Here is a 24,288-nt window from a genome sequence, read left to right as displayed (position 1 = left end):
GAGAAGACATGCTGTTTCTTAGCCCCAGCGCTCAAGCACGGAGGGACTGAGGGTTTCCAGGCCAACTCCTTCGGCTGGCAAACGCCGCTTCCGCTGTGGACCGGCAACAGCCCACATCCGGAGGCTGTGGTCCCTGTGCCAGCCCACAGCACTCCCTGCCTGCTGCTGGGATCTGCTGCTCCCAGCGTGGAACTGCAGTCACCTGTGGGAGAAGGCAAAGAGGTGGGAGATGATTTTTGGAGGGGCCTCCCCACTCTTCTGTAAGAGGCTGGGAACAAGGATTGCGACAATCCAAGCGGTCCCTGCCTCCGTGTTCCGTCGGCTGCTGAAAACCGCGTGTCCAACCTCAGCAGCAGGGAAGGAGCAGCATTCCCAAGGGCTATTTGTGCCAGAGGATCTGAAATAGGAAGGGCTGAGTCCACCCCTGCAGATCCAGCTGTCTCCAGTGGCTGAAGAACCAGCTCGACCCTGGCACACCCGAGTCCTTCTCCAGCTGAAGGTGAGACGCAGCCAGAGCCACCCGAGTGGCACCTGATCTCCCAAAGGAATTGTGACATTGGATAGCCAGGGCAAGTCCCAGATGGAAGAAAACTCCCACTTCCTTCAGGACAGGGTTGCGGCAACCTTTGTCCCAGGAGGAGACATGGTGGGAGTGCAAAGGACACCCAAACGTGGATTTTCCGCCCAGTTTGAAGCAAGGTATTCCCTAGGGAAGTGACAAGGTGAGCAGGGCCTGTTATCCCTTCCCATGGTGGGATTTTAAGAACCCCACAGTACAAGCAACTCCAGGAAACTCCAGTCCTGGTGGATATCCAGCCTGGAAACACCAGCAGGCCTCGGCTGGATCCACCTGGCCTCATTATGTGCTGCTCAGGAAAGGACAGTGCTCAACGTGCAGCCACAAAAGAGGGGAAAGACCAGGATCTAGACATGGAGTACACGCAGCAGGCCAAAATCCAGCTCTAAAACAGGCACAAAATCCCTGCTGAGCCACCAGTGCCTCGTTCTGATAGTGTTACACACACACACAGTTCATTGCTGCTCACCTTCAAGAGGGGAATTTTTCAGCTCCACTTCCCAGTGCTAATCCTTAAGAAGGATTTTCACCCCTTGGCACAATTTGGGAGTAGATTCAGGACCCTGCAGTCTCCTGGTTTCACTGCTCTCTTCAGTGCCACGGGCTGAGGGCCGCACTGTACCCCAGGATGTTCCCTGGAGCCACACAACGCCAGGAATTACATGACCGGAATTCCCGAATTCCTAAAGTTCAGGGAGGCATGAAAAGGCCGGACAGCCAGCAAGGGATCCTGGGGGCTTCCAAACCCCTGCCAAAGAAACACCAGCAAAGCTGAAGCAGCAGTTTAAAAAATATTCCATTATTTTAAAAAGAAAGCACATAGAGATTCCCATTTCCCACCACAGCAACAAGTCCAGGACTTCGCAGTGCCGAGGCCGTTTTATTTCCACAATTCCCTGGAGCAGCAGTGATTCCCAGGCACAGCCCCCCCAGTCAGGACAAGCAGGGGTAGATTTCGATGGTGTTGATCCGGAGGATGGTCTGGGGGTTGGCAATGACTGAAAAAGAAGGAAAAGGGGGGAAAAAGAAGGATCAGGTACCAGCATAAACCTGGTGCCAACCTCATGCCAGGGCGCCTGGAGGGCGGTGCTGGCAGACAGCTGCATTCCATGGGGATGCCAAGGACAGCAGGTCCCAGAGTGGCACTGGGGCAGCCTGGTCAAGGCTTTTCCATCCATCCCATCCATATGAAAACAGCCAGGATTCTTCCCTCTCGCAGAGAAGGAAGAGTCACTTGGCAACCAAAACCCACACAGGACCCTGCTGGGGCCTGCGGGCAGCTGTGAGGACACATCCAGCGTTTAAGGCTTTGGGAAGAGGATGGGGTTGCTCTCCTGCCCAGGAAGTTTAGGGAACACTGAGGGAATATTAAATCCCAGTGCTCTGTGGGCATGCCTGGGAGAGGGGCTGGGCCCTGAGGGGCTCTGGGGACACGGAGAACGAGCTCCTTCCTCGGGTCCTTGTGCTGGGATACCTCCCCTCCCACGTCCAGCAGGGAAGGAAACACGTCTTTTCCCTCTTACTTTTCTTCCTCTGGAAGTTGTGCCTCCTCCAGAAGCGCATGTTGACTTTGGGCCACGACTCGGTCTTCTCAATCACCGTGGCCTCCACACGGACCAGGTCCTTCCTTAAAAATGAGTGTTAGAGGCATCAGGTTTTAGTTACCGACGTCCTGCTCCCGGGGAGCGGGTTTCTGGGAGAAGAGACGCGTGGATAACACATCTTGCCTGGCAGAGCCAGATCCCGGGAACTGCAGATCCTCCGTGGGAGGAGGGCCACCTGCCCAGGCATGGCCAAAAGCCTCCAGGTGCTGTGCCTGGATCGGGAGAAGCCACAGGTCCCAACTTCCCTGTCACGTGAGGGATGAGATCATCCCACCTGAGCAGGCAGGAGAGACGGGGACCTGCGGGAACCTGTAGGATTTCGGCAAGAGGAATTCCCCTGGCACCTCCAGGCAGATCTCATGGGCCCTGCTTGGGTTTAGGCACGGGATGAGCCCATCCCCGCTCCTGGTCACCACAGAAATCCTTCCTCCTCCTCCTCCTCCTCTACGGCATCAGAGACAGCTGGAAGAAAACCTCACCTTGCTGGAAACACTATAACTTTCCCAATAATTTTTAAATTAATTGTTCTAATGAGCCCTAAGCAATTTTCCACCACAGCCAGCGTTTAGCAAGGCTTGCCACAAGCTGCTGCTGCGGGAACACAATTTTTGGGAAAATGACAATTTGGGAAAATTTTTGGAAAAAACTAAGTTTTGCTGAAACAACTGTGATCAACCTTGATATGCTTCAAGGGTCTCAGAAGGTGAGAACCCCCAGGCAGGATCCAGACTGGAGCTTTGGACAGGGGGGTTTTAGTCAGCAGCCACAGGGAAGGAGGAGGAGCTGCTCTTCCATGCACAGCACTGCAGAATTCCATTAAAAGCTCGTTAAGTTTGCCACAGGAAGACATTTAAAGACCATTTTGCTGACAAACGGCTCTGTCTGCACTTGAGGGGGGCAGAGGGGGAAGCCCATCCAGCTGAAATTGTTCCAGCAAGGTCACTGGGAGGCCAAAGGCTTCAGACAGCCACCATCTCTTAAAATCCACCCTGGGGGTGTGATTAAATCAGAGACTGGATCCTGGAGGAAACTGATTTATCTGCAGTTAGTGACCAGCCCAGAAGAAAAGAGCCAGAGAACAATGTAGATTTTAAGAGACCACTGGGTGACCCCGACATCCCAGCTCCAGGGTTTGCTCCAGATCCAGCACCACTGAACCACACACACGCCCTGCCACCCTGAGGGAGAAACCAGGGAGCAAACTGCACTCAGGCCGTGGTTTACCACTAATTTGGGACTAAACTTCCTGGATTCAAGGCTCTGGTGAGTTCTCTGAGGGACACAGCTCTAGGAACTGCTGGCAGGAGGCTGAAGCACAACAGAAACCAACTCGCTGGAGAAGAGCTCGTGGGCAGGACAAGTTCTCAGCAAAAGAGAGCCCAAGGAAAAAAATAAAAATCTCTATCAAACGTTTTAGGTATGACTGGAATGTCCATAAAAATAAGAAGGGGGTCACACATTTCCCAGAGCCCGACACAGCTGGGCCTGCTGCCTTCAGCAGCAAAATGTTCCATGGATTGGATTTTTGCAGGAGGCGGGAAAAACTCCGGCTGGAATCTCACTCTGGATCTGAGCTGGGCTGAAAGGTGCTGTCAAGAGGCAGAGAAAAAGATCCAGGCAAGCTACAAGCCCACAGGATCATAATTCTTGGAGGTCATAACTCCAGCTGCCCCACAGGAGTGAATCCCGGCCCGGCTGTCTGGGACAAGGCCTTTGGCATTTCCACTGCAAAAAGGAGCAGGCAGCAGGAGAAACAGCGAGGTTTCCTAGAGGGAAAATTCCCATCAGCTCTATTTTGTCCAGAAATAAGCCAAACTTTCCCTCCACTCATGCCTAAGACGGGCTCCAGCCCTTGTGCCAGCCGGGGCAGGCAGCGACTTGGACAAACACGGAGCCCGAAGGATTCCAGAGCAGGAGCCAGCCAGCAGCTCCCAGAATAGCCTCTGCCATGCAGATGTGGTGTTTCAGGGTTTAAAGGAGCGTCATCCTGGGAGGTATCAGAGGAACAAACCCTGTCCAGCGGTCCCAAACAGGACACGCTGGGGAGCCGACAGGAAGCGGCTCCGGTGAAGTGTCTCGGGCTGTGAGCGCTCACCGGGTGTTTATTTATCCAACAACAGAGACACAGAACTGCCTCTGCTCTCATCCAGCCTCTTCTCCCCTCCCCAAAATGCCTGTGGGCTAGGGGACTGTGTGAGAGAACCGCAGTGCACGCTGCTGGTGATGCCCTTTTCCCATCCCACTTCCCCTTTCCCCCATCCCGTACCAGAGAGCTGGGATTTCGGTGGTTCCCCTGCAGCTCAGGGGGTGATGGCACCTCCCCCCAGCCTTCACTCTTCGTGGCCAGCCTCTTCCTCCTCCCACTGACTCCCTTCAGCCAAAGGCCCTGGAGTCCAGGCCAGATGTGCAGCCTGGTCTGCCTCACGCAGCTGCCAACACTTCCCACACCCTCCAAGCGCCTGCAGGAGCCAACAGCTGGTTTGCTTCCTGTCCTGGAGCTCCTGGGCATCCCCGAGCCAAATCCAGCACAAAGAGCTGCAAAGAACCACCCCAGCGCCCCTGGATCAGAGCTGGGGGAAGGAAGGTGCTCCTCACCTGCCTGACGTGGCACATCCCACAATGAAAAGCCCCTTTCTAGTCCTAGAAATGAGATTCCCCTTCCTAAAACCTTCCCCAAGGGCACTGTCTGGCAGTAACTCATAGAATCCTGATGATCTGCTATCCCAGATCCTCTTCCAGTGCTGTTACAAGGAGTGGCAGCTCCAAAAATCCTGTCCCACACAGGGACCTGAGGCAGGTGCCGCTGGTGCAACTCAAGGCACGTTAAAACTGTACAAATAACTCCTAAATACCACCTGCAGTAACACCTGGGCCTTCTGGGAAGGCAAAAGCCTGAGGAACCAGAGGTTCTGTACAGCAAGTCCTACAGCACTGGGATGGAGGCAGTGCCAAGGGATAAACTCCTCCCAAGTTCTGTGACTGCTGGATTACATGATTGAGAGCAAGGGAAAAATTAGGAGCCCTAAAATTAAGGCTACGGGCTAAAAACTCAACTCGAGGGATTAAGGAAAAGGATTTCTGGCTTATTTCAAGATGACTGCCACCAAAATTAGGGTAAGAAGGTAAAGATGCTGAAGGGCAACATGTCCTGCTGGTTTGTGCAAGGAGGAAAAGATCCAACTGAGGTGAATATCCAAGAGCTACCTCAGAACTGGGACCTGCTGCTCTCCTGGCACTGGGGAGGGGGAGAGTCACCAGAGGCTGATGAGCTGTTTCATTGGTGATTCTTTCAAAAGCCACAGGGCTGGGATCACAGTTAGTACTGATAAATCCCAGTTTCAGGGACTGCAGAGCCCTGAAACCACAATTAAGCACAAAAATGCCACATAATTTCTTTATGAAGCATCTTACCCCAGCAGCGGCCTTCCAATGAGCGTGAAGTCGTCAGCACCAACCAGCAGAACCTGGGGGAAATAAATCAGGCACAAATCACTGCTCATTGTCCTGGCAGAAATGCAAACTAGACCTTTCAAATTCTACAGCCATAAAGGAGTCAAACTGCTTAAAGCCAGGCCTCCCCACATTTCAAACCTGACACTAACTGCAGGGGTGGTGGGGAAAGCTGCAAACAGGCTGGAGACAGAGCCATTACTCTTCCAGAGAGCTCATCCCACTGAAACAGACTGCAGAAGTATCTTTCTCCATGATCAGAACACACTGAACGTCTCTGTCCTGGCTCACCAGCAGGCATAAAAAAATATGGAAAGCAATCAGGGAAGAAGAACAACCTGCCTCGTGTGGGATCTGGACAAATGGCAGCTCCTAAACTGTTGGATTTTTACAGCAGTTGCTGCAAATCCCAGTGGAGAAACAATTCCCTCATTCTCCTCAGTAAGGCCTCGAGATGGGAAAGAAAGAAATGAACATGAGGGGGTTCACCAGCCCTTGCTGGTTTGGGGCATTTCAGCTGCATCTAAAGGAACGGGCAGGATAAGAGAGGATACAGTGGGAAGAGGCTGCATTTCACTGAATCATCGAGGTTGGAAGAGACCTTCAAGGTCACGGAGTCCAACCATCAACCCAGCACCACCATAATCTTCCCTAAACCATGTCCCCAGGTGCCACATCCGGAGCCACTTCTCCCAGGCTGCCTCACAAATCCTCTGGCCCCACTTAAAAACCACACAGAAATTATCCTGAGAAGTCCTGGCTTTCGTTTTAGACAGAAAAAAAAAAAAATCCCTAAAGGGTTCTGGTGCTCAGGCAAATTTTCACCTTCACTGCCACCCAGACCTTTGCATTCCGAGCTGGCTACACCACAGAAATCCCTCCTCTCTGCTGGACACAGGGATGTGGGACACAGCTGAGGACATGCCTAAAAAGCTGCTTCGAAACTGGGCTTCAGAGCAAAGGCTGAGCACAAAAACTCCTCAGCTCTCCTGAATTACTTGCTTAGCTCCAACAGCCCACATGAAGGTGAAGCCAACAGAATCCCACTCCATAATATTTCCCTTCAGTCTGGATTAATGAGCCTCTGCAAGTCCCTGCTGGTTGTCCAAGGCTGAGGATAAAGATATTAATTGGATCTTGGCAACTCTCCCCTCCGTTCCCCATCCCTCTGCCTCCACCCGGCCCAGCACGATAAGGATCTTACAGAGCCCTGAGGAGTTTATAATCCCTCTGGGAGCCCTGCAAAGAATTAAGGGGTTGGACTCGATGATCTTAGAGGTCTTTTGCAGCCTAAATGGTTCTGTGATCCGGGGTGTTGGAGTCTCAAGGCAAACACAGGCTTTCGCTGCCGGCTCTGGAAACAACAACTGTCATTTTCTTTTTTTGGACGGAGTTAGGACAACAAAAATCTGTCTCCCCACGGAGTCTGGCAAGACTCACTCCAGCCCTGTTGAACAGAAATTGCAATAATATCTGAAACTGGAACAGAACTAAGGGAATTGGAACTAAGCAAAGGGCTGGAATGAGGGCGGGAGACCCCCCAGGAGCGCTTTGGGACGTGGTGTTAAAACCGGTGATGGGTTTTGCCTCCAGGAACGTTTGTAGGGAATCTGCTCTGGCTTTTTCACCTTCTCCATGCGGATTCGGTCTCCACACTCAGCCTCCAGGACGTTGTCCATCATGATCAGGTCTTCACTGGTGATTTTCCACTGCTTGCTGGCGAAGTGGACGACGGCGAAGAGCCGCCCGTATTGCCCCGCGGAGATCAGCCTGTTCACCTTCCGCACCACTTCTGCTGGCAAACAGCGAGGCAGGGATCAGGGCAGCACGGCCAGAGAGCTGGGAAGGGCTGGGAAAACCCACCCAGCCACCCGGCTCTCCCCCCAGCACTCTTATCTCCTGGGAGTCTTTAAGCAAGGATCAACAGCAGTGTTGCTCCCCAGACGTGTGAGCCTCCCTTTTTAAAAATTCACGACTTATTTGTATTTTAGGTGCTGGCAAAGCCACGTGTAAGTAAACATCTTGTATACACTGTGCAGCTACTCTACACTGCTGACTCTCAGCCCGTTCCTCAGGCAACCCAAAGTGTACTGTACTTGGGTATAAAGCATTCCAGCAAAGAGCTCTTGTCCATGCATCCCACCTTTGGAGGAAATTCCCTCCAGTTCCAAGTCATATGCAGACAGCCCAGAACTCTGAGTAGTGCCTAAGGCACACAGGAACGTCAGGAAGAGCTTGGGAAAAGGCTTCCAGCACATGACAAAGCCCAGCCTGAGAACGTGTACCTGCAGCAAGGACAAGAGACACCTGTCCCTCGCTCCCTCCCAGAAAAACCTCTTCCCCCGTGCATGGAGGAACAGGATCCTGAAGCCAGGTCCTGCATGTGGATGAACTCCATTTCCTGTGATCAGCCTCCTGGGCAGTGAATCCAAACCCAGCTTTTACAGGAACACCAAAAGGTGTTGCTCCCTGACACCATCCCACTGCCAAGCAGCAGCTTCCCACCCTCCCTGCTGTCCAGAAAAACACATTGTCCTCATTGTCCTAAAAAGTGGCCAAATCCTTTTTTCTTTTTTTTTTTCCTGGAATGCAAACAGAACATCCCTTTGGGACAGACAGGAATCCAGCAGCCAGGCAAACCCAACCCAATCCTTACAGGAACACTCGGAAAAGGTCCAAGTTCCAAGCCAGAGGATACAAACTTAAAGCTAGAGGTAGGAACACAAATTACTTGTAGGGCAGGAGCTGCAGCAGTTCCCACCAGGATAAAGAGTTGTTGATAACTCTTCCAACACCTCCAGTGCCAGGAAACATCAAGTGATTGCTGGCTTGGATCTCAGCACCATGCAGAGAGACCCATCCCAAAATATCCGGGGCTGTTTCCACAGCCAGCAGGAGACAGGAGGCAGAACTGCAATGCTCCCGCTGCTGTTCCCTGCGGATGAGCACAGCCAGGAGATAACGTTCAGCAGCAGCAGCAGGAGGGAATCCATCAGGGATGGCACCAAGCCCTGAGGATGGGACCCCACTCCCCGCAGGGCTCGCACGGAGCAGTTTGTGGTTCGCTGCTGGGTTATTTCACACGCAGGGACAGGCACCCATCTGTCACTTGAGCAATCCCAGGAGCACAGAGCAGATAAAAAGCAGGATCAAAACAGCCCGGGAGGAGACGTGGAGCAGGAGGCTCTCTCCAAATCACATCCCTCCATTAGGGACACTCTCCAGCCACGTGATGGGGGAGATCTGCAGGGAGGTGAGCTCAGCTCTCCTCGCCAACCTTGTCCCCAGCCCAGAGCACTGAGGGCCATGCCCGGTCATTCCTTGGACACCTCCAAGGGTGGGGACTCCAAACCTCCCTGGGCAGCCCCTGCCAAGGCCTGGCCACCCTTTCCATGAGGAAATTCCTCCTGATGTCCAACCTGAACCTGCCCTGGCACAGTTTGAGGCCGTTCCCTCTCACCCAGCAGTCCTGACAAGCTGAGGGGACACGACCACCACCGTTGTGTCACGTTGTGTCCCGCCTCTGCAGGTCTGTCTTGTGCCCACCATCCAACTGCTCCTGCTGGCTGGAGGTTCTGTTTTATGCACCGAAATACACCAGCTCTCCATGTGCCCACCATCCAACTGCTCCTGCTGGCTTTGATTTAGCCAGTGAAGGCAAAATAGCTCGCTTCTCCTGCCCGAAAGGCTTCTCTCACGCTTTTAGTTTTTTTAGTACCTTGTTTCATGCCACACATCGCATCAGGTAAGGTTCCTCTGGCAGCACAACAAGCTGCTGCAAACTAAGGAAAAATCGCATTGTACCCAAATCTCCCAAACCAGCAGCTGGAGCACAATTCCAGTGACACTAAAACACGTGAGAAACGAAAAAAAAACCACAAAAAAAAGTGAGGAACACAAACTTCCAGCTGCAGGCATTTATGCTCAGTCAGGCCTCGAGGCAATGCTGGAAGACCAGATTTAAGACTTTTACCTGCATGATACTTAGCTTCTTCCACTGGATCTGGAAGTTTCACTTCAGGCCATGGGGGCGAAGTCAGGGAAGTTTTGGCAGCAAGTCTGTGAAGGACAAGGTAAAACTCACTGCAGCAAACAGATACTGCCAAGAGATGGAAAACAGGGAGAGGAAAAAAGGAAAAAGGAGATGGAATAGAAACGGATATTAACACCCAACCAAAAGTCATCAGATTACAGGTAACAACTAGGCAAGAATCTGCAATAGCACAAAAAACCAATCTTATATATAAAGAGGAGGGATATTTGCCTAGGAAGGCTCCACGAGATGGCCACAAAAGTCGTGGTTCCTGAAATCTGAAAACTTAGTAGATTTTGTAAATAGCATCCCAAAGCAAAAAGCAAACACCATCCCCCTCAGGGGTGGGCAGTTCAGGTTGTCCTGCGTGCAGAAATCCCCACTTTGCCTAAGCACCACAGGATGCACAAACGGCATAAAATATTCAGGAATAAACATGAGATGGGAGTGGGAAAAAAGCCAAATTGACTCAAGATCCTTTGCAATGATTGATTTACTCGGTAACCCCCAGCCAAACGTCCCAGAGGGCTTTAATTTAACAGGACCTCCAAGTACCTGTGAGTACCTGACCACAGGCCCTGAGGCCTCATGGGGTTTAGTGAGGATTTTGGGTGCTGTGTCACCCAGGCAGAGATCCAAGGATCTCTGACCCTAGAGGATGAGCAGGAAGAGGGAAGAGCACATCCTGCCGTTCCCTGCTGCAGGAATTCTCTGCTCCTGCAGTGTCCCCTCCTGGTCACAGCCAGAAGCAGCTCAGTCCTGCAGGAGATCCCGGCACGGGGAATGGAATAAAAGCACAACAGGCAGCTCCCAAAGTGCTGGAAAAAGCGAAGCCTAAAGGTCCCGTTGGAAGAGTTATCACAGAATTCCAGAAAGGTCTGGCTTGGAATGGATGTTAAAGCTCATCCAGTCCCAGCCCAAGGCAGAAACACCTTCCCCCGCACCAGCTTGCTCCAAGTCCTGTTCAACCAGGCCTTGGACACTTCCAGGGGTGGGACAAAAAAACCCCCAAAAATACAAAATGAAGGGAAGCACCCTTCTGGGAAAGGTGACTGAAGGTAGGCAGAGTCCAAAACATCGGGAAGCGACAGAGTGAGCAAGCCTCCTTCCCGAAGGAAAGCCAGCTGCCCTGCCCACCCCGCTGAAGCAGGCCGGCATTCCAGGGGGAAAAGGCAAAGTGACATTACCCTGGCTGTGGGGACGAGCTCTGGGAACTCCGGTGCCGGACCGCAGCCGACAGCAGGGAGGCTGAAAGGGAGAGAGGAGAGAATTAAACACAGGCAGCAGCTGCTGGGCTTTTGCAGAATTCCAGAATCATTTAGGCTGGAAAAGCCCTCCCAGACCATGGAGTCCAAGCTGTGCCCGGTCCCCACCTTGTCCCCAGCCCAGAGCACCGAGTGCCACGTCCGGGCATTCCTTGGACAGCTGCAGGGACGGGGACTCCAAACCTCCCTGGGGCAGCCCCTTCCCAGCCCGGGAATGAGGAGATTGATGAAGCCCCTACTCCCTCCCATCCCCTGGATTTTGCTGAAGGGTTTATGCCACGGCGGGAAGAACTGTGTAAAGCTAATTCTGCTTTTCGTGAACATGGCCCGGCTTTCGGGCTGCTCCGAATCCCTTCCATTTCCACCCAGGGAAGCGCTCCAGGGCTCATCCAGCAGGTGCACGGCAGGGATACAGCGGGGCCAGGAGGCAGCAGCGGAGACCCTGACCTACTGCCCGCCTCCTTCCCTCCATCCCAGCAGCTGGCAGAGCTCCCTCCTTCCCTCCCAGCAGCAGGGGCAGGGACTGTTCCCGTTCCCGGTGCCGTTCCCGGTGCCGTTCCCGGTGCCGTTCCCGGTGCCGTTCCCGGTGCCGTTCCCGTCCCTCACCTGCAGCCGCAGGGTCCCTGTTCCCACCGGGATGTTAACACATCCCACCCCTCTGTCCCACCCCTCTCTCTCATTCCCGGGCGGCACCGCCCGCCGGCGGGTTGCGGGGCGGCGACGGCCGGGGACACCTGCGGATGGGGGGGCGCGGGACCGCTGTGGGCAGCGCAGAGGGACCCTCAGCTGGGACCCACTGTCTCCTGGAGAAACCCAGAGGGACCCTCCTCTGGGACTCCCTGTCATCTGTAGGAAACCCAGAGGGACCCTCCTGGCACCCTCTGTCACCCGTGGGGATCTCAGGGACCCTCCCCTTGGACCCACTGTGACCTATGGAAACCCTGAGAGAGCCTCCCCTGGAACGCCCTGTGACCTCCGGGAAACCCTCCTGTCAGCGGTGGGAATGCTGCTGGAATCCCACCGTTCTGACCAGCTTACCCCAACAGGAAACCCACCCCGCAGGGCTCTGATCCATGGGGAATCCTGCTGGACTCCCCCTTAGGACCAGGACACCCTCTTAGATGCCCACGCTGGGGGTACAGACAGTTACCCAGCCGTGAGGATGGAGCTGCCAGGAGCCAGGATGAGGCCATTCCACACTGTCCCCTGGAGCTGTGGCCCTCAGCCTTACCCCATGGTGTTCCCACCCGTGTTTGGTTCCCAGGGCATGGCAGGAGAGTGTCTCCCTGAAGGAATTGCAGCGGAGAGGGGTCTGCTTGCTCAAGCTCCAGGTCACCAGCCAGAGAACCGGCCTCTATGGACGTCTCCTCGTGACATTGCAGCCCAGGAATCGGGATTCGGACACCGAGCTGCCCTCCAACAGCTTTGGGCCTGGTCAGTGACATTCCTGTCTTTCCAAGGAAAGATTTCCCATCCCTGGAGGTGTCCAATTCCATTCCAGTCATGGAATGGTTTGGGTTGGAAAGGACCTTAAAGCCCATCCAGTGCCACCTCCTGCCATGGGCAGGGACACTTTCCACTACCCCAGGTTGCTCCAAGCCCTGTCCAACCTGGCCTTGGGCATTTCCAGGGATCCAGGGACAGCCACAGCTTCTCTGGGCAGTGACACATTTGCCCCACCTCACACTCTGCCGTCAAACCTTTGCAGGGGACATCGTGGGGCTGTACGAGTCAGCCGGGCAGGGGGAGCCGCTGTGCACGGGCGTGGTGACACGTGTCACCCCCAAGGCAGTGACGGTGGCCCTGGAGGAGCCCCGGGATGGGGAGCTGGCCGTGGACCACGAGCACTCCTTCCGCCTGCTCAAGCTGGCCAACGATGTCACCTACAACAGGCTCAAAAGGTGAGGGCTCGCCCGGGCTGACTGCCCAGAGGGGTGAGGAGTGCCAAGGTTAGTCTGGAAAAGCTCTTCCCAGACCCTTCCCAGTTTGGATTTGTTGTTCTACAGCCTCACAACAGCCTCAGTTTACCCACCTGCTGGCTGGTCCTGCTCTTCCCTTCCCCTCCCCTGGCTGCGCTTTGGCCCCGTTGCATTTCCTCTGGAACTCTCTGGGTTCTTTGTAGGGCCTTTTCCATCCTGGCAGCAGGAGTGAACAGCTCCTTGCGGGATAAACGTCCTGAAAAAGCACACGTGGCTGTACCAAGCAGGGACGGTGGGAAGTGGAAGCCTGGCCAGCACAGGGATGTGTGTGCAAGGGCTGGGGGATGCAGGAATTGCGTGGGATTAGTCCTGTGGGGTGGCATTGTTCAGCCTTGGAATAGTTCAGTCCGTACTCACAGCCTGTCCCTGGGCCCTTGGGAGTCTCCAGGGGAATTCCTTTTTTTTTCCTGCTGTGCCTGTAACCTGGATATTCCCTTCTTTGGCAGAGCCTTGACTGCACTCAGGCAGTACCGTGGTGGCCCAGCCTCCGACCTGATTGACGTCCTCTTCTTTGCCTCTGCTCCCAGGGCGTTCCCTGAAACAAGTAAGGATCCTTTCTTATCAGGCTTCACGGGCATCCTTGGCAATTGCCCATGGGAGCACAGATAGCTCCGATCCCAGTTTTTATCCACACGTGCAGCCACTTTGCTGCAGAAAAGACCCCAGTGCCGAATGTGAGTCACCAGTGATGCTGCAGCTGGTAGCATTGTGTGCTTCTCTGGAAAAAAACGAAAGATGGAGTGACACAGCTTCACCTTTCGGAGAAGCCACGGGGAGAGCAAAGGCTCTGATCAGCAGCTGTGTCAGGTATCAATAACTGCTAATGGATTTTATCCCTTGACAGAAGGGAAGGATCATCTGGGCTGCAAAAGTCAGGGAATGAGGGCTGAGGGTGGGCTGGGCTGAAGGGTGGGCTGTGTCTGAGCCGTGTGCAGAGCTCAGGTCTCTGCTCTCCCCACTCGTGCTGTCCATCCCTGCCAGGGTTCTGCCCCTTTTCCTCCCCTCCACAGCTCCCTGCACTGTTTGTCTTCCTTGGATTCCTGGGTTGGGCTGCCCACCATGGTTTGCCTCTCTGCCATCCCCTCCAGCCAGGCTTGGCTTCTGATAGGATATACCAGGGACAAAAAATGGGTGTTAATGAGTCCTACCCCATTTCTCTAAGCACTGATCCCAGTCTGAGTCAAACCTTTTAGCCCTTTGGCTGCCTGAGGACCTTGGTGCGCTCAAGGTTTTAATATTAAATAAAATAATTAAATTTTAATCAACCGACTTCCCTCAACAGTGCTTTCACCCCTGGGGGAGCAGAACTGCCTCTAATGAAGGAAAACTCCTTTTCACCACATCACTCAGCTGTGCCAGGCTGCGCAGAGATGAACTTTCCATCTCCCCAGCACTGGGAATGTGGATGGACGGATTGAGCCACATTAGGCAGACAGAGGAGGTGCAGTGTGAACACAAAGGCCTCGCAGTTACCTCCTCACTTCAGAGCTGCTTTCTCCCCAGCTAGGGAGATGTTGTACTAGCCAGGAATTAAGTGATAATAACTTGGAATAAGCCTGCCCTGAGCGGAAGGGCTCTGGCAGACAAACCTCGCCGCACTCAGGCAGCTTTTCCACGTCACAGCCTCTTCTTCCATGACCGAGCACCCATTAGCCTGGTTTCTTTGGGGATCTGTCTCGTCCCGTCCATTACCTGGTTTCACACAAACCCATCAGCAGCAGGCTCAGTCAATAAGTCCTGGACAGCTGATGAAATTGGCGGTCTAGACACACATCTGTGTCAACACCGTTCTGGGATGCGAGACGAGCTCGCTTCCGTCAGAGACCAGGGAGCCACGGGGAGGAGAGAGGGCAAAATCCACTCCAGCAGGTGAAATGTGCAGCAGCAGAAGCCTAAATCTGATTTTTTATTTAAATGTGGGGGAAAAGATGAGAATCCTAATTTTTCAATCAGGGAATCTTGTAGGTGGGCCCTGATACCACTGTGCATTTCAGTAATTAATTACCAGACAGCAGCAGCCCAACCCAGCACATCAAAGCCCAAGTCCTTTCAAAGCACTTAGAAGTGCAATGATAAATACCCTTGGCATAACACAAAAGCATGGGACAGGCTGTGGGAAGAATAACCTAAGAACAGTCAAAAGGAGAGGAAGGGATCACCAGCAGGTAGCTGGGATCTGCAGCAAAGACTGGGACAAAGCACTTCCACACCTCACCTTGCTGTCTCCAGGAAGGTGCCAAGTGGGAGAAGAATTTTTCCAAAAAGGCAGACTCTGAACTGAGCAGGAATTTTGCCCTTACCAGACTCCCTGGGAAGCAGAATCCAGGTGCTCCCCCATCAAAAATGCCCTGCTTGTCTCCCTTCCACTTTGACCTGTACCCATGGCCCTGCTGGAGCTTCCACACCTGAAATCTCCTCCAAACAATCCTCCCCTGCTCCCAGCATCCATGTGGCACCCCTGCACCCCCACATTTTGGGAATGGAGAGGAGCGGAGAGGCTTTGCTTGCCAGCAGAGGCCAGCATTGCTCTGCTTGCCGTGCTCCTCCTGGCCATCCAAGAGGATTGGATTCCCTTTGGAAGGCAGGCTCTGCCTTACCTGTGCAGGTCAGTGATAGCTGCCAGCTCTCTCCTGTGCTCCTGGGCTGGAGGAAGTAAGGGAGGCTCATTTTTCATCCCAGCACTGGCTCCAGAAGGCCTGGCTTGTGTCCAGTTCAGCCCATGGCTGTAAAAACATTTGAAAAGGGAAAGAAGCAATTTAAAATCCTGGTTAAAAGGCAGGAATGTCCCCAGTAAAAGCCAGCCTGGCAGCAGAGCACTGGGAAAGCACCAGGGATTTCCATGAAAAACTTCCTTGGCTTTTTGGCACAAGCCACTTGCAAAACACCCGAAATGCTCCTCGTCCCTCTGCCCTGTCATCACAGGGACCGTGGAGAGGCCCCTGAGGCTCTTGGGGAAGACTAAGCAGTCCAGACAGCTCAGCTGCCAGATACTTGGGAAAACAGGGAAAGTTCTGATCCAGGCTGAAGTTCCCAGCTGGATTTTGTCCAGCAGCATTGGCTGCAGTGAGGTTGTGCTGAGGAGGAGCTGCTGGGGAGGGTCTGGATTGCTCTTGGTGGGGAATATACCTTGGAAAGGGCTTCCAGTTCTGGAAAACCTGGGCTCTTCCTCCCAGAAAGGGCTGTTCCCATCCATTTTTGGTGCAAAGACCCCTTTCCTGGGCTTGGATAGCACCTGCCCACCCACTGCCTCACCAGAGCAGCTGGAACTGCGCAGAAAAGCGTCTCAGTTCCGGGGAATGTTGGGGCACCAGCCTGGGCAGCCAAGGTGGTTTGGTTTTCAACACTAAGAAACGGAGCTGGGCATCAGGGAACAATTACCCGGCCACCAGGGAGACACATTGCAGGGATTTCTTCAGGTGAGGATACCTAGAGCCCAGCTGCTGCAGGGAGAAGAGTTTGGAGAAGCCACAGCATCCCATAGGAGGCTTTTCCCTCCTCCCCACCACTGTGGCCAGCCCAGGAGAGGCACATTCCCGGCCTTCCCACACAGCAGCTCGTGGCAGCGTGTGCTTAGGAGGGATGAGGGTGGGCACATGCCTGGAGAAGTTCCTGAGCTCATCCTTGAGCAAGGAAACATCAATGACTCCCACGGCCCGGCTGTTCCTCACTGTGGGAAATGCCTCTCAGGTTTTAAGCTATTCCTGCTTTTTCTCCCCAGCCCATGGGATGCTTCCTGCTCTTCTCTTAGTCATTAACACACTCACCCAAAAATTACATCTAAACCAAGAGGCAGTGGCAGCAAAAAGCACCTTTAGCCCCATTTCTCTCTTCCCCATCACCTTCTCAATGAGTACATTTTGTTTAACCTCATTTGGTGGTGCTGCTTCAAAAGCCCCAGGCCGCACGTGAGTTCACCTGCCTAAAACCAGGAGAAACTTCCATGGCTTTAATCCAGCCCTTAATGCAAAGGGAGGGATGAAGCACATGATGCCCGGCAGGGAAGGATGCCCAGAGACGTGTCTTATATAAGCTTTTGTGGGAACGTTATTTTCGGGAAACCTCAGTGTAATGAGTCATCATCCCTGCTGTAATTAACTCCCATAATGAACAAGGAGATTAGGAGCAGGACTGGGGGGGATGAGAATCAATTTGGGCCTAAATGAGATAAATCTGGCAGGTTAAAAAGGAGCTTTTGAGAATTCGGTCTCTGCAGTGAAACCAATTCTCTTCTAATGCAATTTGCATATTCTTTCCTCTTTTCTCCTCCCTTCCTAAAGCAGAAACTAATTTTAGTTTTATCATTTAAGTTGCTCTTTTTACCTTTTCCTGCCTTCATTCCCAGTCTTGGCTGGCCACCACAGGGCTGCTCTGTTCTGCTCACAGACTCTGTGGGTTTTCCTGCTTGTTCGCTGGTGCTGCGTTGGGTTTGTTCACTGGCAGTGATTTGTTTGCCAGATCTGCTACTTCCTCCCCAATTTTCATTGTAGATTTCACTAAAGATGCTGGTTCTCCTGCAAAACAAACCCAGAGCTCCCTCCAGAGCCAGGAAAACCTACCTGTTTGATGCTGGAGCAGCTAAATGCCTCTTAAATTCTGGGAATTCCACCACTGACTGGCTGAAGGCCAGATATCAGGGCTGGGGAAGCAAGGATGCAGGATGCATGGATGCCTGTTTGTTTTGGAAACATGAAATGCTTAATTTTACCTTCTGGGGTCTTCCAGCCCCCTCAGTGCCTTCCCTCCCAGCGTTCTCCTCGTTATCAGCTGGATTTGGGCTGGCTGCAGAGAGCGCCGTGTATTCCTGGATTTGTGCTTCTCAGCCAGCTCCCAGCTGGGGCTGAGGTCCCAGTGACTGTCCTGCTGTCTCCCCAGAGCCTCTGGAGTTCTTCAATGCCTCCCTGGATGAGTCTCAGAGGGAAGCTGTGTCCTTCTCCCTGGCTCAGAGGGAGCTCGCCATCATCCACGGGCCTCCCGGCACAGGGAAAACCACGACGCTGGTGGAGGTCATCCTGCAGGCTGTGCAGCAGGGCCTGAAGGTGAGGCTCGGTGCCAGGGCTGTGGTGACAGGTGACCACCTCAGGTGGCCACCAGTGACCACCCCTCCTGGCGTGGGGACGTCAGAGCAGCTTTCCAGTTACGGGAGGGGCCTACAGGGAAGCTGGGCGGGGATTCTTCATCCGGAACTGGGGTGATACCACAAGGGGAAATGGCTTCAAGTGGGAAGAGGGGAAATTTAGGTTGGATATTGGGAAGAAATCCTTCCCTGTGAGGGTGGTGGGGATGGCCACCAGTGACCACCCCTCCTGGCGTGGGGACGTCAGAGCAGCTTTCCAGTTACGGGAGGGGCCTACAGGGAAGCTGGGCGGGGATTCTTCATCCGGAACTGGGGTGATACCACAAGGGGAAATGGCTTCAAGTGGGAAGAGGGGAAATTTAGGTTGGATATTGGGAAGAAATCCTTCCCTGTGAGGGTGGTGGGGACCTGGCACCCAGAAACGCTGTGGCTGCCCCTGGATCCCTGGCAGTGTCCAAGGCCAGGCTGGACAGGGTTGGGAGCAGCCTGGGATAGTGGAAGGTGCAGGGGGTGGGACTGGATGGGCTTTAAGGTCCCACCCAAACCATTCCAGGTTTCTGTGATTATTTTGCACGTTCCTGGGCTTTCTGGCAGCTGGAGCAGCTCCTGTTGGATCTGTGCTAATCCAGAGCCTGGCTTGGCTTGCAGGGTCCAGGGGCTTCCCCAGCAGCTCCAGCAAGGTCCTGACAGAGCTCAGGTTTGGTGTTCACTGGGGACCCTACACCCGTGCTGCAAAGCAGGGAGGGAATTACCTGTGATGGTGGTTTATTCCCAACAGAAGCACGCTGGTCTCCCTCTCTCTGCTTCTTCCTGCTTGGATTCCTGTGCTCCAGCCTTTGGGTGCCCCAGAGGTGCCAAGGCCGTGTTTGTGCCCGGCAGGTGCTGTGCTGTGCCCCCTCCAACGTGGCCGTGGATAACCTGGTGGAGCGGCTGGCCGGCGGCAGGGCGCGGCTGCTGCGGCTGGGCCCCCCCGCCCGCCTGCTCCAGCCCATCCAGCAGCACTCCCTGGACGCCGTCCTGGCCCGCGGGGACAACGCCCAGATCGTGGCCGACATCAGGAGGGACATCGACCAGGCCTGGGTGCGTGGCCCTGCAGCGCGTCCCGCGGGGGTGGGCACGTGTGGGGCCTGGAGTAATCGCACTGCTCTGGCTGAGGGATAGAAGGTGGGATATTTGGGAGAAGTTCTTCCCTGTGGGGCAGGGGAGGCCCTGGAATGGGTATTTCAGAGAAGCTGGGGCTGCCCCTGGATCCCCCCTGGCAGTGTCCAAGGCCAGGCTGGATGGGGCTTGGAGCAACCTGGGCTAGTAGAAGGTGTCCCTGCCCATGGCAGGGGGTGGAATGAGATGATCCATAAGGTCCTTTCCAACCCAAACCATTCTGGGGTTCTCTGATCTTCATGTGCTGGAGGGCAGAACTCCTCCTGCCTGAATCCCTCATGGCAGTGGGAAAATCCCAGTCCCTGCTGCTGTGTGGGGAGCTGCTGCCCCTCACATCACCTGTCTGGCCTGCTCCCTGCCCTCCTCTTCACCAGAGAAACATTCCCATCATTAAGTCACTTCCTAACGAGCTCTCTGCCTGTCCTGACACTCCCTCCCACTCTCAGCCACCTCAAGTAGGAAGCAGAGCAGATTTAAAAATGCATCCTTAATTTCTTCTTTCTCACCCTAATTTTCCTAACCTTATCTTACAACATAGCTCCGCTACTTGGGGTGAGGATTTGATGCTAATTAGGTTCTTTTCCTTCCCTTTCTGGTGGCAGCACTGTCCAAAAGCCATTTTTTTACTTCTTTATTTATTTTCTTTCTGTCTCACTGGTGATTAATTTTCCCTTTCATGTCCTTGGGAGGATTCTGTCACAGAAGCTGCCCTTGGCTGCAGAGAGCTCATCTATCTGAGGTCCTGACCCATCTTTTCCTCCTCCTGCCCGTTTCTCCCCTGCCACATGCCCTATTTGTCCCTGGAACAATTTCTCCCTTTGCAACTCCATGTTTTGCCTCTTCTCCCTCCTTCCCTTCACCCCAGCCCACAGAAGGAGCAGTAACAGAATAAAAACCTGTGCCTTCTGTGGGCATTTCCCACCCCTTTGTGCCTCCTTCCCTCATCTCAGCTTCTGGATGCCCCTTGCCCCAGCAAGGTTTCAGCCCCACAGTACCTGAGCAAGAAATGCAGCACAGGTCCAGGGCCAGTCCAGCTCCAGGGATGCTGAGGAGGGTCAGGGAGCAGTCCAGGAGGATGAGGCAGGGAGTCCAGGGAAGAAACCGGGCTCACTCCATGAGCTGGCCTTAAATAGACTCCCAGACCAATGAGTGGATGGGGGAGCCCCCAGGAGGCAGGTGGGGATGATTAGAGCTGAAATTCCTAATCACTAACTAGGAATGGGTGACATCCAGACTGACCATATCCTCAGGGCCTGTGATCCCACCCCTGGAATTCCTGAGCCCATTTCAACCACACTTGACAGACACATGGAGGTTTCACAGTTTTAAATACCCATGAGTCCAACCAAAACAGGTGGCTGAGCTGATCCATGGTAGACCCTGGAAAATCCATCCATCCATCCATGGTATGACCATAGGAACCAGCAAGTCTTACTGTTTTGGCTGCATATAAGAGCTTCTGTCTGCAGCCTTTTCATCTTTCTCAAGTCATCAGCCTTACCTCCAGGGAAATAATCCCAGTTTCCATCTGGGATTGCTCAGTGAGCCACATCTGAGCTGTGGTCCCACAGCTGCTGCTCTGGAAGTGCTGGTGCCCAGTGCTGGTGGGTTGGGGTGGTAGATGCACTTCATAATACCTGTTAAAAAAAGCCCTGGGCCTGTCTGGGTGCTGCCCTGGATCCTTTCCAGCAGCTCGGAGAGGCCAGTTTGAGATGGCAGAGCTGCTGCTGGGGCTTGGGGGGCCCTCCTGCTTCCAGAAGGGCTCTTCTTCCCCAGAATAAAGTAGAAAATCCCAGTCTCTCCCTCAGCAGAGGAACAAGACCCCTCTTTCCAAGCATTCCTCTGTGCTCTGTGCCCAGATGCTTTGGCTGGTTGCAGATACGGCCAGAACTGAGTAGCAGCAGTTGGCTCTATCCCGATTTTTCTATTTTCTAGGCAAAAACCAAAAAGGCCCAAGACAAGGGAGAGCGAAGCCATTTCCTGGGTGAGATTAAGACCCTGAAGAAGGAGCTGAAGGAGCGAGAAGAGGCTGCCATGGCTGCGGCCCTCAGCCAGGCCGGCATTGTCCTTGCCACCAACACAGGTGTGAGATCCTCCTGCTCGGTGTTTTCCCTGCCTTTGCCAGGTGAACCACGTGCCCTGCAGGGCAGCATCCTGCTGGGATAGCTGGGAGACTTGCTCCGAGCTCCTGGGAGCTCAGCAATGTCTCCCAAACCCCTCCCCAGTGGGGTTCTCCCGGCTCCCACTCTGGCACAGGATGTTGTTGAGCTCAGAATATGGATCTGGAAGGGCCCCTGGTAGCTCTGAGTAGGAGCTGGGAGTGCAGTGAGTAAACAAGTGCTGCTGGAGGTGTGCAATCTGCTCCCGATTGCATAAGTCACGTGGGATTGCTTCCCTGCCTGGAGCCCTTCCAGGACTGATGGAATCCAGCACGTGTTTCCAGAGCCCGCTCCCACGGCTGCACGGGGCTGCTCCTGTTCTCACCCAAATGGTGTGACACAGGGTTTTAGGGAGCAGTTCCAGGTGTCCATCGGGCGCCTGCAGCTACGGGTGGGAAGGTTTGGCACATGTGGAAGGGCTTTTCTGCCTCAGGTTCTTGATCCTCCAGGGCCCACTTACAATCTTCGGATCTGGTTGCTCAAGGGTCGTTTGCTGAAAGGAAACGTCAGTAATTTTAGGTCACAAAAAAGCAAGTTACTGGAGTGAAGGTTAATGGAAAGATAAATCCTTCCGTGTCTTAGTCCCTGGGAATTGGCCTCTCTCTTCTTTTAACTTGCCTGAAAGACAGGGGGAGATTTCCTTCTCCCAGTAGAACTGGTATTCTTGTTGATCAGCTGTGATTCTCCCTGGGACTGGAGCTTCCCAGCCAGCTGGGGGTCTGTGCAAGTGGCAAAAGTCAAGTTATATCTGTACAACTCACCAGAGCGGATTCATACAGGCTGGAAAACAGTTTTGGAAGGAAAACAGTGCCTTTGATGGCAAACTGGAACGTCTGAGGTGATGCAGAGCTGTAGAGGCAGCAGGATTTACAGTGGCAAAGCCAAATCCCTGCTCTCCGAGCTGCAATAGCACAGGAGCTTTGGAAAAAACATTTCTGTGAATAAAAATCCCCCGGTCTGGGAGGCTGGCTTCTCCACCCTGCTCTCCTCTCTGGCATCCTTTCTGGGAACAGCAGGGAGATTTGGACGCCCCTGGAATTCAGATTTCTGATCAAGGCGTGGATCAGTATCAGTAGGTCTGGGTTAGAGCAGGATGTTTGTAAGGAGACAGATGTTACAGATGGACTTCTGATGTTAAAAATCAGCCCTCGCTGTGGCTGGCTGGTTCCAGTCTCCTTCCCCTCTTCCCAGTGCCACAGGGAGGAGCAGAGGCGGTGGGGTCTCAGCCCATCTCCCCCTCCCTGGGTGTCCCTCGGTTACCAGATGGGTGGATCCCCAGTCCCTCGCCCTCTGAGTGCTGCGGATGAGGAGTTCTGTTGGCACTGGGGGCAGCAGGAAGGTGGGTGTTCCTTGCTCTGCTCTGGGTGAAGCACTGGAGCATATTGTTTGGCATCTGGGCTTTGCTGCTGTTCCCAAAGACACTTGGAAGCTTCTGGGCCCAGATGCCAGGGAAAAAAGGACAAAGAGGAACTGGCAAAAACAATCCTGACTTACACATACCAGTGGATACGTGTTTGGCAGGGCTGGATTCCTAAATCTCTGCAAAGAAACATGATTTCACTTGCCTCAGTCACTATTACAGCTGGTGAGGTTTGTTTCCAGAGCAGGTTCCTCGCTCTTCCTCACTTCCCTGCTCAGTTGGGAACCTTCTCCTTCCACCAGGTGCTTCCTCAGACGGCCCCCTGAAGCTGCTGCCTGAAACCCACTTTGACCTGGTGGTGATTGATGAGTGTGCCCAGGCTCTGGAAGCCAGCTGCTGGATCCCTCTGCTGAAGGCTCCCAAGTGCATCCTGGCTGGGGATCACAAGCAGCTGCCCCCCACCATCATCTCCCACAGGTAAAAATGCTGGATCCTCCTGGCTTTCGTGCAGCTTCCGAATCCTCGCGATGGGAGACATTTCATGATAGAGTTCTGTGCTGCCTGCAGGCTCTGTGGAATGAATTCGGGCTCATCCTCAGGCTAATCCAAGTCTCTCCTTTAATTCTGCTTCTGTGGTTTCCACATTTATTTATTTACTGTATTAATATCTGAATTGGCCCAGTGAGATGCTGCATTATCACACACCTCAGGGGTTATAAACTTCCTAATCCCTACAACGTGGATAATAAGAACAGTTAGTTTGTGAAAAAGAGCTGGGGATAGTGCAAATTGCCTGTGCTTCCAGGGGGATACTGCAAAGAGTTCTGAGGAATCTTGAAGTAATTTAAAACATAAATGTGCTCATGTTTATCTGGTTTAGGCAGTTCCAAATCTGGAATTACTGAACCACAGAAGCAGAGAAATGGGGCTGACTTCATAAACGTCCTCTCCTGCTTCCAGAGAATAATGAACAAGACACATATCTGCCGTCTCACTTGAGTTTTGAACACAGGAAATGAAAAATCCAAGGCAGGCAGCAGCTCGCGGCACGTGGCTGAGAGATAGGGAGAGCAACGTTCAGGGGCTGCAGCATCCTCTCATTTTACCTCTCTCAGATGCCCAAAAGCTTGCTGATCGTGGCAGGTGATAAACACGTGGTCAACTGCCTGGAGGTGTCCGGGCTGGTGAGCTCCAAAAGCCTCTCCAGAGCCCTGCACCCTTGGCATCCTGCTGTTTATTCCCTGGGAATTTGCAGGCCAGCTCTCCATGCCTGGGTTTTCCAAGCAAGGCACATTTTGGAGCAGTATCTTGTTGGTAGCAAGAAGAAATTTGCCATTTGGTCCTTCTAATTTCAGGGTTGTCATTATTTTCTGTAAGTGGTGCATAAGGTTCCTCTTCTCCTCCAGAAAAACTGCATCCATAGTGCTCCATAGTGCCCATCCAGCTGGATCCACCTCAGCAGCCTCAGCCTGTTTCTTACCCCAGACTGTCAGATTAAGGGCAAAACACAGTAAGAATCCCAGCTCTGTTACTCCGGGGCTGACACTCAGCTGATGTCACTTTTGGCTCCCTCTTTTGAGATAAGGCAGCTTTTCTTCACTCCAGAAACATTACAGCAGCTGCTTTTTT

The 24,288-nt window shown here is 53.6% G+C and overlaps 2 protein-coding genes across 2 annotated transcripts in view; one reads left to right on the top strand and one right to left on the bottom strand.

The window, feature by feature from the left end:
- Nucleotides 1–1,355: 1,355 nt before the first annotated feature.
- On the bottom strand, nucleotides 1,356–11,253 carry MRPL21 (mitochondrial ribosomal protein L21). The gene is made up of 7 exons (XM_008632532.2): nucleotides 11,169–11,253; nucleotides 10,852–10,912; nucleotides 9,605–9,690; nucleotides 7,260–7,423; nucleotides 5,593–5,645; nucleotides 2,101–2,204; nucleotides 1,356–1,575 (listed from the first exon to the last, which is right to left on the bottom strand). The coding sequence occupies exons 1-7, from the start codon at nucleotides 11,251–11,253 to the stop codon at nucleotides 1,511–1,513; spliced, it is 618 nt and encodes a 205-aa protein (XP_008630754.1). The 3' UTR covers nucleotides 1,356–1,510.
- The window catches only part of IGHMBP2 (immunoglobulin mu binding protein 2), a 23,914-nt gene continuing 10,877 nt past the window's right edge, over nucleotides 11,252–24,288 (top strand). Inside the window, exons 1-8 of the mRNA XM_017732765.1 lie at nucleotides 11,252–11,267; nucleotides 12,118–12,363; nucleotides 12,638–12,830; nucleotides 13,355–13,452; nucleotides 17,781–17,944; nucleotides 18,862–19,062; nucleotides 21,076–21,223; nucleotides 22,962–23,136. Coding sequence (XP_017588254.1) covers nucleotides 11,252–11,267; nucleotides 12,118–12,363; nucleotides 12,638–12,830; nucleotides 13,355–13,452; nucleotides 17,781–17,944; nucleotides 18,862–19,062; nucleotides 21,076–21,223; nucleotides 22,962–23,136 — 1,241 coding nt within the window. The remainder of the gene's footprint in view (nucleotides 11,268–12,117; nucleotides 12,364–12,637; nucleotides 12,831–13,354; nucleotides 13,453–17,780; nucleotides 17,945–18,861; nucleotides 19,063–21,075; nucleotides 21,224–22,961; nucleotides 23,137–24,288) is intronic.

Source organism: Corvus brachyrhynchos, unplaced genomic scaffold, assembly GCF_000691975.1.
Source record: "Corvus brachyrhynchos isolate BGI_N302 unplaced genomic scaffold, ASM69197v1 scaffold624, whole genome shotgun sequence".
In the NCBI taxonomy this organism is placed as follows: domain Eukaryota; kingdom Metazoa; phylum Chordata; class Aves; order Passeriformes; family Corvidae; genus Corvus; species Corvus brachyrhynchos.
Note: the sequence above shows the minus strand (reverse complement) of the source record. Positions and strands in the feature narration are given on the sequence as shown.